The sequence below is a fragment of the Xenopus tropicalis genome, chromosome 4 (assembly GCF_000004195.4).
Source record: "Xenopus tropicalis strain Nigerian chromosome 4, UCB_Xtro_10.0, whole genome shotgun sequence".
NCBI lineage: Eukaryota > Metazoa > Chordata > Amphibia > Anura > Pipidae > Xenopus > Xenopus tropicalis.
Genome location: NC_030680.2, coordinates 29956262 through 29969800, shown reverse-complemented (window position 1 = coordinate 29969800; position 13539 = coordinate 29956262). Strand labels below are relative to the sequence as shown.

Below are 13539 nucleotides of genomic sequence, written 5' to 3'. Positions count from 1 at the left end.
ATGCTCAGTTATGAAGTAGTTGAGCGAAAGTGGAGATATTAAGGATATTCATGGTATTCAACATTTTCAACAGGGAAAACTCTGTGGTCTTTGTGGAAACTTTGATGATAAATCCAGTAACGACTTTACAATAAACAATATACTGCATGTTACCAATATAATAGAGTTTGGAAACACATGGAAGGTCAATCCGGCTTGTCCCGATGTCATTGAAAAGATTGATCCTTGCACTTTGACCCCACATCGCAGGTCTTGGGCAGAGAAAAAGTGCAGTTTAATAAAGAGCGATGTGTTTAAAAGCTGCCACAACAAGGTATGTACTTGTATCATTTGTTATAGTTTTAAACATACAGGATAATTAGCCATTTCTAAAGTATTGAAAAAATAAGTAGGGGTATGAATGATTTAACCAGAGATTCCCAACCAGTGGCTCGGGGGCACCATGTAGCTCCCCAACCCCTTGGGTGTTGCTCTCTCCCCCAAACCAGGTAGTTATTTTTGAATTCCTGACTTGGGGGCAAGTTTTGGTTGAATAAAAACAAGATTTACTACCAAATAAAGCCCCCTGTAAGCTGATAGTGTGCATAGAGGCCCCTAATAGCCAACCTTAGCCCTTATTTGGCACCTCCATGAACCTCCATGGTGCTTGTGTTGCTCCCCAAGTCTTTTTACATTTGACTGTGAATCACAGTCAGAAAGATTGGGGACCCCTGATTTAAACAACTGTTCTAATCATCTAATAGTCTAAAAGTCTATTGCTTAAAGGAGAAGGAAAGGCTAATAAAGAGTTAATCTCAAGCTGCAGGCATACCTTCAGTTCTCTCAATAGTTCCCTTAAGTCTCCCCATATTTCTCTGATTCAGATGATCTGAAGCCAAACAAAAAGAAAAAACACTGAGCTCTGTAAAGAAAGTTCCCATAATGCCTCACTCCTGCACCAAGACCAAGACTTAGGGGCAGATTTACTAATCCACGAATTCGAATCCCAAATGGGAAAAATTCGGATTGGAAACGAAAATTTCTGAAGATCACAAATATCCCGCAAATGCTTAGGAAAAAATTGTATTAGTCACGATAATATCGTATTGGCGATCCGAAAGTCACAAAATTTTCGTACCAAACCATTGTAAACAGTGGTAAAACCTTTCCGATTTTTTTGCGCAAAAAAAGTCATGCGGACTCCCAAAAAATTCGGCAAAAATACGCTTGGAGCGTTCGAATGAACGCTCCGAGCGTGCGTGCTTTTGTAAATGTGCCCCTAAGAGTCAGTTTTCTGCTGATTGGCTCAGATCCACATTCCAAAGGGGGGGGAGTCAATTCTTAGCATTCTTGAGGGAGGGAGGGGGGAGCAGGAGAGGGGAGAGAGGAGAGAGCTGCGTGTCTGGTACATGAATTACAGACACAACAAATCTTTTGACAGAGAACTCAGTGCAGCGTTTCTGTGAGTGCTTATGGCTGCATTTACATAGACCTTTCTGATAAAGCTTACTTAGTTTTTACCTTTCTTTCTCCTTTAAGGCTCCCCAACAGTTTAAATTCCTCCAGCCTTAAAGTGGAAAAATAACTTAAATGAGAAAGACTTTGAGCTCTAACACAAGGAAAAAAGGAAAGTTGCATTTAATTCTGTATTATCACCTATGGCACATGGTCAACACATCTTTGTCACAGAGCTCTCTGTGCAGTCACTATTTCAGCGTGTGTAGTCCTCTTATTACTTGTCCGGGATTTTCTGTCCATGCAATGTGCTACCTTGGGTTGCAAGAAGCTTGAGGGGCATGTTCCTGCATGCCATGTGGTGCACCACACGATAGGTGGAAACTAGTAAGCAAATTAACCTGCATTGTGTGCTTTGTATGAAGTGGCATAGGACTGGTGGATGTGAGCAGGGTCAGACTGGGCATGCATGGCCCCCAGCGACCCCCCCCCTGCTGCCCCAACAAGCGCACGTATATGGGGGAACTGAGACTTGCAGCTTAAGGCTGATGCCACACGTGGCGCTTTTCCGCTGCGTTTTTTCTCAGCCTAAAAACGCCGCACAAGCCACACATGGTGTTTTTCAGCCAAGAACTGGTGATGTAAGCAAATCCCATTGCCATGGTGCTAATAGTGCGAAATAGCAAAAAACGCCGCGTATTTCCGCTAGGTCTGGCAGCTGCCTTTGCGTATACATAGGAATAGCTTGCTGTGCAAATACTGGCGTATTTCGGCCTACGCTTGAAAAATCCGTGCTAAGGCGTTTTCTAGCGTATTTCCGCATTGTGTGGTTTGCTTCGCGTCTTTTCAAGCTATTTCTATGGATGATGCTATCAGGCGTTTTTCAGCCACCGAGAGAATTAGAAAATACGCAGCGTAAAAACGCCACGTGTGGCATCAGCCTTATACTTCATTCTGCATGATCGGGGGAAGTAGATCAGTGGGGGGGGGCTGGCAGAGATTGGGTCTGGGCCAGCAGGGCACACAAGGGCAAGGGCTCACCAAATTTTTTCCTAGTGCCCCGCCGGCCCAGTCTAACCCTGGACATGAGACGCAGGTAATTAAACTAGGCAGAGCTCATACTGGGCATTAGTCCTGATTGAAAATGTAAAATATGTCTTAAATCTTTACAAAATCACAGGTCTTCTTCTGAGAATGAATGTATCAAAATGGAAATAGCTTTGAAATGTAATTATTATTTTATTAAGCCAAAATTTTACTTTACAAATATTTTTCCATGACAATGCCTTACATACACTAGGTGGATCCAACACCGTTTTTTGAAAACTGTGTCAGTGATGCCTGCTTCTGTGATGTTGATGGGGACTGCGAGTGCTTCTGTTCTGCGGTGGCTGTATATGCACATGAGTGTATTAAGGCAGAAGTCTGTATCTATTGGCGAACACCAGACATATGTCGTAAGTATATTGTGTTATCGTGGCATGGGATTTGGAATGTAGATGTAAAATCTGTGGCTACATTTTCAAGTGCACTACATATATTCTGTGGTCCAGGAATGCTAAACCTGTTGTCTGGGACCTCAAATATAAGATTACATGTAGTTTAGATCTCCATGACCTCTTTAGATACAGTAAAGTTTCTCCCTACAGTAACAGTAATTCTTATAAGGGACAATGTTACTTATAAGCCAATTTTTGGGTCAAAAGATATTACCTGTACTGGTTTTACTGGGAGGAGACTAATGTTTTCTAATCCACCTAATCTATAATTTGCACTTAATTCATCTACAGTATCTTTGTTTTCCCAAAATGACAATTTCATAACTGCTGAATTTAAGTGTTTATTAACCACAATTTATTTTTTTAACTTAGCCATATTTTGTGATTACTACAATCCTCATGAAGAGTGCGAGTGGCATTATTACCCATGTGGCAATCACACTATACAAACCTGTTCCTCTATGGATGTGGTTAATGAAAATATCACATTCACTTACTTAGAAGGTGAGAATATTAGGTTTAAAGATTATTTTTCATATTTCACTGTACTGAATATGTTACAATGTAAATCATTGCTTGTTTTTTCTTCTTGTATTTAAAGCTCAATGCAAGCCATTAATGTTCTATGGGAGGCATAATATTTTCTACCATGCTGGGCAGTTTACCAGACATACCTCATAGTAGTTGCACCATTTTCACACATGACAAGAACATTATTTTTCAATATACTGGTTAATTGGAAGAGGGTGCTTTCTGAGATATTCTCTGTACTTTTTGAATTACCAAGTTGTAGTTGGCTGCTATATCCAAAAAAGTTGTTGGATGGGTGCAGGCTAGTAGCTGAAGATCTAGTAGATCACAATTAGCGATGAACCTAGCCAGGCGTGGATTCGTGGCAAATTTTCGCATTTTGGCATTGATGGATTGTTTCCTGAAACAGGTGCAAATATTTGCAGCAGAAAAATTGTCGCTTCGCTGAAAAATTTGTGAAATGGCAAAAATTTTCCCAGACTCGAAAATGAGGCACGTGATAAAAAATTGTTGCGCGCCTCAAAAACCATGACGTGTGTCATTTTTGGCATTTTGTGAAACGGCAAAAAAATTGTGACAATTTTTTAATGCAGGCGACCAATTTTTTGTCCTGCTACGAATTTTTCCACTGCAAATTTTGTCACACGTTTCGTGAAACAATCCACCAATGTCGAAACGTGGAAATTTGCTGCAAATTCATGCATGGCAAATTCCTTCGGCCATCACTAAATTCAATATACCCGTTGATTGGAAGAGGGTGCTTTCACAGTGGAAAAATTTGGCGCATGTCAAAGAAAATTGTTGCTTCAAAAATTTGCTAAACTTTGAAAAGATTCACGAAATGGCGAAAAAATTTGCAAAAATGACACGTCATAAAATTTGTCGCGTCCCTCAGAAAAATGACACGCGTCATTTTAATGTTTCGCTAATTTTTCGCCATTTCGCTAATCTTTTCAAAGTTTCACAAATTTTTGGGCGAAGCAATAATTTTTTTTTGATGCATGGCAAATTTTTCCACCCGTTTGCGGGACAAATTCGCTCATCGCTAATCACAATCTGACGCTGGGGCATCTCTGGTATAGGTAGAAATCCATTTTAGGAATGAATACATTTTAAATGTAGCTAAGACAATTCTTTTTAACATATTGGCACAGGATATCATGCACAAAGTTATTTAATAAGTTCTCATTGTAATTAGTAGTATTAGTAATAGATGTAGGTACATTTAAGCATAAATCTATAGATGATTCACATTATTTACCATTTCTTTGTTGTTAAAAGGCTGTTATCCATCATGTCCCCCTACAAAGCCTTATTTTGATGACATACTGGGAATATGTGTTGAAGTGTGCGGATGCTATGTCAAGGGCACTTACTATAAGTATAATGAAAAAGTGCCCTCCGAATATCCATGTCAAGAATGGTAAATGTCAATTTTTATACTGTATCATATTTTACATACCATATCATACATTTGTATAATAATGAAAAAGTGCCCTTGATTGCTGCTTTCATTCTGAATGGTTACCTTTTGACTTAAAGCCATCACCGTCACATTGAATGTCGGATACTTAGCAGAGTTGTATTATACAGGTATGGGGTCCGTTATCCGGAAACCTGTTATCCAGAAATCTCTGAATTACGGAAAGTCCGTCCCCCATAGACTCCATTTTAATCAAATAATTAAGAATTTTAAAAATGATTACCTTTTTCTCTGTACAGGTATAGGACCCATTATTCAGAATGCTCGGGACCAAGGGTATTCCGGATAAGGGGTCTTTCCGTAATTTGGATCTCAATACCTTAAGTCTACTAAAAAATCAATAAAACATTAATTAAACCCAATAGGATTGTTTTGCATCCAATAAGGATTAATTATATCTTAGTTGGAATCAATTACAAGGTACTGTTTTATTTCTACATAGAAAAAGGAAATCAGTTTTAAAATTCTGAATTATTTGATTAAAATGGAGTCTATGGGAGACGGGCATTCCGTAATTCGGAGCTTTCTGGATAATGGGTTTCCGGATAAGGGGTCCGATACCTGTAATAATAAAACTGGACCTTGTAATTAATCCCAACTAAGATATAATTAATCCTTATTGGATGCATCAATCCTGTTGAGTTTAATTAATGTTTTATTGATTTTTTATCCGGAATACCCTTGGCCCTGAGCATTCTGGATAACGGGTCCTATACCTGTACTTTTTTTTATCATATGTAAAATTGCAGCTATGTCGCAATAGCAGGTTTTCTGATTTCAGCTTAAACCTTGAATGATACCTTGCTGAGCCTTTCCCATTTCAACTCCTGGCTATTCAGTCGGGAATAATTTCTTTTTTTATCTAATTTGGAAACGGCAAGAAAATTTGTGAAACGGCAAAAAATTCATAAAACGCATTTGTTGCTTGATTTTCTTTTTTGTAATTTTCTTGTCTTTTTTGGTCACCCGCGTCTTTTTTTTTGTCGCCGTATTTTTCATTGACACAACCGCGTCCTTTTTTGATGGACTGCGGGCAATTTGTTGTGACCACGCCCTTTTTTGATGCGCCCGCGCCCAATTTGACCTGACCGCGCCCAATTTCACGTGCAAAAATTTTTTCACAAAACAATTCACCAATGGCAAAATGCAGAAATTCGCTGCGAATCCATGCCTGGTGAAAAAATTTGCTCATCACTAATTGGAATATACCAATCAGAATAAACCATGTTACGATATATCAACTGTAAAAAATGGCAATTTTCAACTTTCTTGAAATTGTCTTAACGATTTGTTTGGGATCAGCAATTCCTCTATATTGCTACTTGTGTGTACTAAACCTTTCCTGGAGGAATTTTCTTTCTTTAAGAAAGTGGTTTGTTAATATGTTCATGTTTGTGAAAAAAAATGTATTTTTTGGTTAGCGTGACTGGGTGAATATGGTTGCAGAAAAGGGGCTACAGTATTTTTATCCGTTAGCAGTGGTATCCGTAATTAATCATGCTTAATGTATTTTTTTTTTAAATCTATTTAATGCAATTTTTTTGCCTCCAAACTATAGCTATTGCATGGGAAATGAAAATGTGAACTGCCTTAACATTACAGGTATAAACTATGAAAATGAATGATAAAGCCATGTTTCACTTTTTGTCTTTGTAGTTAAATAATTTTTTCTGTTCTTTTCTTTTTCTGAAGCCTGTTCCACCCCTCCAGAAACGTCCACTTCAACAGGTAATGAACATGATTGCTGTTGCTGGTTAGGAACATGTAGCTTGTGATTGTTTAGATAAGGGTATTTCCATACACACAGTTGTCATTCATGATACAAACTCATGAATCTTGTTAAACCCCATTGTTGTGTTTTGCAAAACAGGAACAGATGGCAAAATATTAGGATCAGTCACTTTGTCCTAGATATAATTTCATCTGTGTCATTTATATAAAAAAGGCAAGGTGGGATGCTGGGGCACCTGGAAAAAAATCCGGTGGTCCACAGCCCTGGAGGCCCCCAAAAACCCAGATCCGATCCCCATAGGTGATCCCCTGCTCCCCTGATCTTCCTGTCTCCCTCCCCTGATGCACTGAAGGTAAGTTTCACTTACGCGCGATTGGAGAGGGGTCGAATGGGTGGTTAGGGGCCCTGCATGGACAGTGTGAAGCCTTATGCAGGAACCCATTGGGGGGTGCATGGGCTCCTGAAGCAGTAGCCCCAGTGGGCCCTGCACCCCCAAGTCCGACACTGAAGAAAGGTATATTGCTGCAAAACAGATGATATTAGAGAGAAATGCAAAATATGAGAAGAGATGCAATAAAATAGCACTGAGTAAATAAGGAATGAGCAAGAAAATTAAGATAATTGGAAAGTGGATGTGGAAAGCATGGAATAGTGCAATAAGAATATGCAGAGAAAAATGGAAGTCAGAAGAGAAATGGTATGAGCCTGAGAAAGATAGGTAAGTGGTGAGAGAAAAAGGTACATTAAAAAGAGAGATGAGAAGAGAAATATGAAAGGAACAAATAAAGAGTAATGGAAATATAAGAGAATAAAAAGAATAAAGAACAGAAAAGAGCATAAACAAAGAAGAGAGCAGAAGGTGGAAACTGGCAAAAAGTGCAAAAATCGTAGAATGAAAATGAAAGGGACAGGAGGACAGGGAGAGTGGTGAGAAGAGCATACGGCTAAGGGAGATAAAAGACAGGGTGAAGAACACACCTGAGGGAACAGTGTTAGAATATGTTCTACGAGCGGGAAACAAAGTTATGTGCCTTAAGAGAAGAAGTGGGAAAAAGTGAGAAAACAAAATTGCTATTCTTAGAGCTCATTCAACAAAAACTTGTGACCGGGGCATATCTGTGCTCTGCACCTCACAACAGATCAAAACTCCAGTGACGGTGCACAGCAGTTGGGCCCCCTGATCCTAGACCAGGGTAAGTGTCTGCTGAGAGTGGACTCTGTATATCCTAAAAATGTATTTGGTGGTTTGATTGAGGCATTTATTTATACTCGAGACACAAAGGGATGAAAAATTGCATACGGCACTGATTCAAGAAGCATTTGAGTCAAGGGTATCTCTGCGCTCTGCACCTTGCAACAGATTTCAAACCCAGCGCAAGGTGCAGAGAGCACGATTAGTTGGCAGAAGGAAGGCCTCCCTATAACACCCCACATTATCCAAATCTAATACTTTTCAATATTCCTTGCAGCCACAACACTTCCAACAAGTAAGTGCTATTCATAAATACTAAGTAAGAAAAGAATTACCTTAAAAAGCTAGCACAAGAAGGATGTAGCATTTAGATTATAATAAACAGACTTCAAAATCAACAACAAATATCTGACTTTAAACAAGTCTCATGCAATACATCTCAACCTTTCTCACAGACACCATGCTTCCAACTAGTAAGTATCATTCAAAGTAAAAACTTTATTACACTAAGAATTCACCTATGAATATTCATCACCCAGGACAAACACCATTGAATGTGAAAAAAATCAAATGACCTTTCAAAACACAACGGCTCCCATGTAACTGCTAATGACTGGATGGCATTGCAGGTTACTATAGAAACTCTGCACTTGAAAACAGTAACTATCCACTCAGGGTCGGGGCTACCGCCCCAGGGGCCCTGCATCCATCAGGGTGCCCCAGCTGGCTGTGTCCCCAGCACCCCACAAGGGGGCCCCCACCACTCCCCTGACGTCTTCCCCTGAAGTGAAACATGTTAGGGGAGGACACCAGCGGCCGGGGGAGCGGTAATAGGGATTGCTCTGGGCTGCCAGGGCCCACCAGGGCCGGGGCCTACTGGGCTTTTTCCCGGTATCCCGGCGGCCCAGTCTGACCCTGTATCTACTCTTGTAAAGCATTCTTTCTCACAATTTTAGCAAGTGAGCATGATTGTGCTTATAAATAAAGTTGCACTGAATAAAATTAAATAGAGAGGAGAGAAAGGCAGAAGGGGCAATGCACACTGGTTTAAAACAATTGTCATCCATGTCTAATACTTTTCAAACTTTCTTGCAGCTACGACACTTCCAACAAGTAAGTGCTATCGCCATATTAAATCATTCCAAATTGTTTTTTATTGTGTTTTTCCAGCAAATTCAACTTTACTTACCGTATATAAATTATTGAAATATTGTGTCCTTCGATCTTGAAATTCACAATCACAGCAAGCAGGCAGGCGCCATTTTGTGGGCACTGTTATGAAGGCAAGCTTTATATCATGCCCACATTTGGTTTATGTGCCAGAATGGGGGACCTGGTACACATTCCCATGGTTATATAATTAGATGGTGAGGAGGGAGGGGGAAAGTGACTGCTCAATGGAAAGTGGAAGTAATTCTCTGCCTTAGGCATAGAGGTGGGGAAGTCAATATATGATTAAGAGCTGGGATTTTAAAATACCTTTATAGTGCATATTGTAAGGCAACTCGTCCAAACGGTGCAGTCTCTTGGGGTTTAGGCAGGTTGCAGGGACCAGATTGGTTTTAGAAACAACAGTTCACACCCAGCATGTGATGTTTTAAGCTGACTGCAATCAGCTTTATTCACATATAACCGGCACACAGGAGTATATCGTAAAACAAAACAATAAATAAATCCTAGCCTGTCCGGCTCTAACTAACATACACCTAGCATCCAACTCTAGCATCCAACTCTACAAAAAAAAACAGTATTGTTTGTTTGGTTACTCACAGCTCTCTCCCTACTGCATGCAGGCAGTTCCCCAGGAAGAGAGAGAGTGAGTAATTCTGGAGACACCATGTTTAAAGGGTTTCCCCTGAAGCCTAACAAGGCCATTAATTAGCCAGGCTTCACCAAAGCCTGGATAGCCTAGTGAATGGAAGTCCCACCCACTCACTTCCATTCACTCCAGGGCCATTTTACCAGCTTCTCTTTCATTGCTGAAATGCTTGCCCTGGAGCTTAATATATATAAGAGAGAAATCTGGGAGAAATATAAACACCTTCCACCTCTAACCCAGCATTTCTCTCACAATATGGATGTGTTAATAAAAGAAAAGAATTTGGGTTTCATGTTTAATTTAAAAATTACTTTCATTATACAGCTTTGTATGTCTAGGTGACAGGTCCCTTTAAACAAGTCTCATGTGAATCTTATAATTCTCAACTTTTTTTGCAGCCACCATGCTTCCAACAAGTAAGTATCATTCCAAAGTAAACACCTTTACTACATTAAGAAGGACAATCAATTTTTGCAAAAAAATCAACCAATGGCGAAACGTGGAAATTCACCACGAATCCATGCCTGACAAAAAATTTTGCTCATCACTAAACATAATCTGCCATATTTTGTGACTTTTTTTTTTATATTTGTTGAATTTTAATATACTATTTATTAAAACAAGACAAAAGGGTATAGAATTTTGATCAGGTAGAATAAAATCTTAAGGAACTACTATAGAACATCTATAAAGGACATATTATTAGGTGATTTCTAATAAGTGTCATCCATGTCTAATAATTTTTTAAAACTTTCTTGCAGCTACAACACTTCCAACAAGTAAGTACTATTTAAAAAGATTTCCCACTTAGGGGCACATTTACTAATCCACGAACGTCCGAAAAGCGTCCAAATGCGTTTTTGTTCGGAATGATCGGTATTTTGCGATTTTTGACGCAAATTTTTCATAGCCATTACGACTTGTTCGTAAATTTTCGCAACATTTCCGTAGCCAATACGACTTGCGCGAATTGTCGTGACTTTTTCGTAGCCGTCGCGCCGAGTACGAAAGTTTCGGATTCATTCAAGCTTCAGTATCGTGACTTTCCTTGGGCCAGGTTGGAGCTGCAGAGTGCCATTGAGTCCTATGGGAGACTTTCCTTGGGCCGGGTTGGAGCTGCAGAGTGCCATTGAGCCCTATGGGAGACTTTCTTTTGGCCGGGTTGGAGCTGCAGAGTGCCATTGAGCCCTATGGGAGACTTTCCTTGGGCCGGGTTGGAGCTGCAGAGTGCCATTGAGCCCTATGGGAGACTTTCTTTTGGCCGGGTTGGAGCTGCAGAGTGCCATTGAGCCCTATGGGAGACTTTCCTTGGGCCAGGTTGGAGCTGCAGAGTGCCATTGAGCCCTATGGGAGACTTTCCTTGGGCCGGGTTGGAGCTGCAGAGTGCCATTGAGCCCTATGGGAGACTTTCCTTGGGCCAGGTTGGAGCTGCAGAGTGCCATTGAGCCCTATGGGAGACTTTCCTTGGGCCAGGTTGGAGTTGCAGAGTGCCATTGAGCCCTATGGGAGACTTTCCTTGGGCCGGGTTGGAGCTGCAGAGTGCCATTGAGTCCTATGGGAAGCTTCCAAAATCATGCAAAGTCTGAAAGGTTTGCCCGCCGTTTACGAGCACTCAATACGAAAAAGTCTCGACAATATACGAACAAGTCGTAACATCTACGAAAAAGTCGCGACAATTCGCACAAGTCATAACGGCTACGAAAAAGTCGCGACAATTTATGAAAAAGTTGTGACGGCGACGAAAAAAAACGCAAAAAATACGAAAAAAACGCAAAATGTTCGTTTCCAATCTGATTTTTTCCCATTCGGGATTCGGATTTGTGGATTAGTAAATCAGCCCCTTAGTGTTGATTCTTACTACCCAAGCCCATATAATAAATCATTTCTATGGAAAGAAAATAAAAAAGTACCATAAAAATAGTTTTTCCTGTGTATATATGTGTGGTGGGGATTATTTTATAACATAATCTGTCATATTTTGTGGCATGTTATTATATACATACAAAGGTATATCATTTTGATCAGGTAGAATAAAGTCTTAAAGGACAAATACAAAAACATCTAGAAAGGATATTCAACAGCTATTATTAGGCGATTTAAAATAAGTGTCATTCATATACTTTTCAAACTTTCTTGCAGCTACAACACATTCAACAAGTAAGTACTATTCGAAAGTAGGAAAAATAAAAAAATGATTGCTTTAAAAAGCTAGCATAAGACTAGCAAGTTTTCCATAGTATTATGTATTTTGTGATTCATATCATTTTCATTTAAATTTGACAAAATAATTTAGCATTTAAATTATAATGAACATACTTCAAAATCAACATGCAAGGCTAATACTGTTATTACATTAAAGTAGTGATCCCCAACCAGTGGCTCGGGGGCAACATGTTGCTCCCCAACCCCTTGGATGTTGCACTCAGTGCCCCCAAACCAGGTAGTTATTTTTGAATTCCTGACTTGGGGGCACGTTTTGGTTGAATAAAAACAAGATTTACTACCAAATAAAGCCCCCTGTAAGCTGATAGTGTGCATAGAGGCCCCTAATAGCCAATCACAGCCCTTATTTGGCACCTCCATTAATATTTATGATGCGTGTGTTGCTCCCCAAGTCTTTTTACATTTGACTGTGGCTCACGAGTAAGAAAGATTGGGGATCCATGCATTAAAAAATCACCTATGAAAATTTATCACCAAGGAGAATTATCACTGAGAGTGAAAACATTTGATTCCACAAAAGAACGAGAAAATGCAGGAAGATTACTAAAGCTGGTGCACTTTTTTAGACTCACAAATTGTGAACAGAATGGGGATTGTATAATTTCTGGCACATGCAATTAAGTCCTAGAAGAGATCCTCATGAATAATCCCATGCAAGTATATTTCTTTGGTACTCTGAACCAATCAAACATCACAACCTAAACAAGCTATCTCTGCCTGTAACAGGGGCAGCTATCAGAACAAACTGATAATCCCTCCCATATTACTGTATAATAATCTAGCGCAATCTCCCCCACTCAGAAATGGGAGTAAGATTTACAGTGTCTGTGGTGTATTGTTGGGTGGGAACCAACACCCAATGTTTACTGTAAATAAATAGCTGCCATAGAGTCTGCTATCGTTTTTAAAATAAAGCCTGTAGGCTACGATTACTACTGCTAAAGTGTAAATATCATTGTTTAACATATCACAAGCCTACTATATTTTCATATGTCACTAGAAATCATTAATTTGTTTGAATTGCCCTACAATTCACATTTTGATTTCTGGTGTGAAATGAATCACTACTCAGCAGAAACTAATTAAGAAATTGTTAGTGTGTAATGAATATGGTTAACAAACATGTTAAAACTAATTCTCTACATAAAGTAATTTTTCTTTGTGGATGTCCTCTTCCTATTCTTTCTGTTGTTATTGCAATAGTCCTGAATACTCTTTTTCATGTAGTCCTCTGTGCCCTCCATGCTCCAAGGTTCTCTGCTCCCTCTTCCTCTCTGTCTCTTCTTTCATTGTCTCTTGATAGATCCATCTGATGGAAGACAACCTGTGGAGTGGTAAACAGCTGTTTATCTGTTCCTTCTAGCAGTACAAATACAGTAGATCCATGACCTGCTACAATTTCCCCTTTTACTGGCTGTTTGCCCGGGTTCCTAACTAAAACTGTCTTCACTTCTTGCAACCGATGCTATTTTCCCAAAGAATATCAATTGGACAAAGTGGGTAAATGCTAATGTACCCAAGTGGGAACCCTCTTGCTACCTTAGAAGGTGTAGGGTTTTTTGCTTGGACTTTCCATTCTGATTTGGAAGTATCTATAAATTATTCTAAATCCCATCCTTCAGCTAG

The 13539-nt window shown here is 39.6% G+C and overlaps 1 protein-coding gene across 1 annotated transcript in view; it reads left to right on the top strand.

Moving 5' to 3' along the window:
* LOC100494113 (mucin-2) overlaps positions 1-8988 on the top strand; it is a 45847-nt gene extending 36859 nt beyond the window's left edge. Inside the window, exons 24-28 of the mRNA XM_031901318.1 lie at positions 74-313; positions 2735-2891; positions 3306-3437; positions 4746-4887; positions 8967-8988. Coding sequence (XP_031757178.1) covers positions 74-313; positions 2735-2891; positions 3306-3437; positions 4746-4887; positions 8967-8988 — 693 coding nt within the window. The remainder of the gene's footprint in view (positions 1-73; positions 314-2734; positions 2892-3305; positions 3438-4745; positions 4888-8966) is intronic.
* Positions 8989-13539: the final 4551 nt, after the last annotated feature.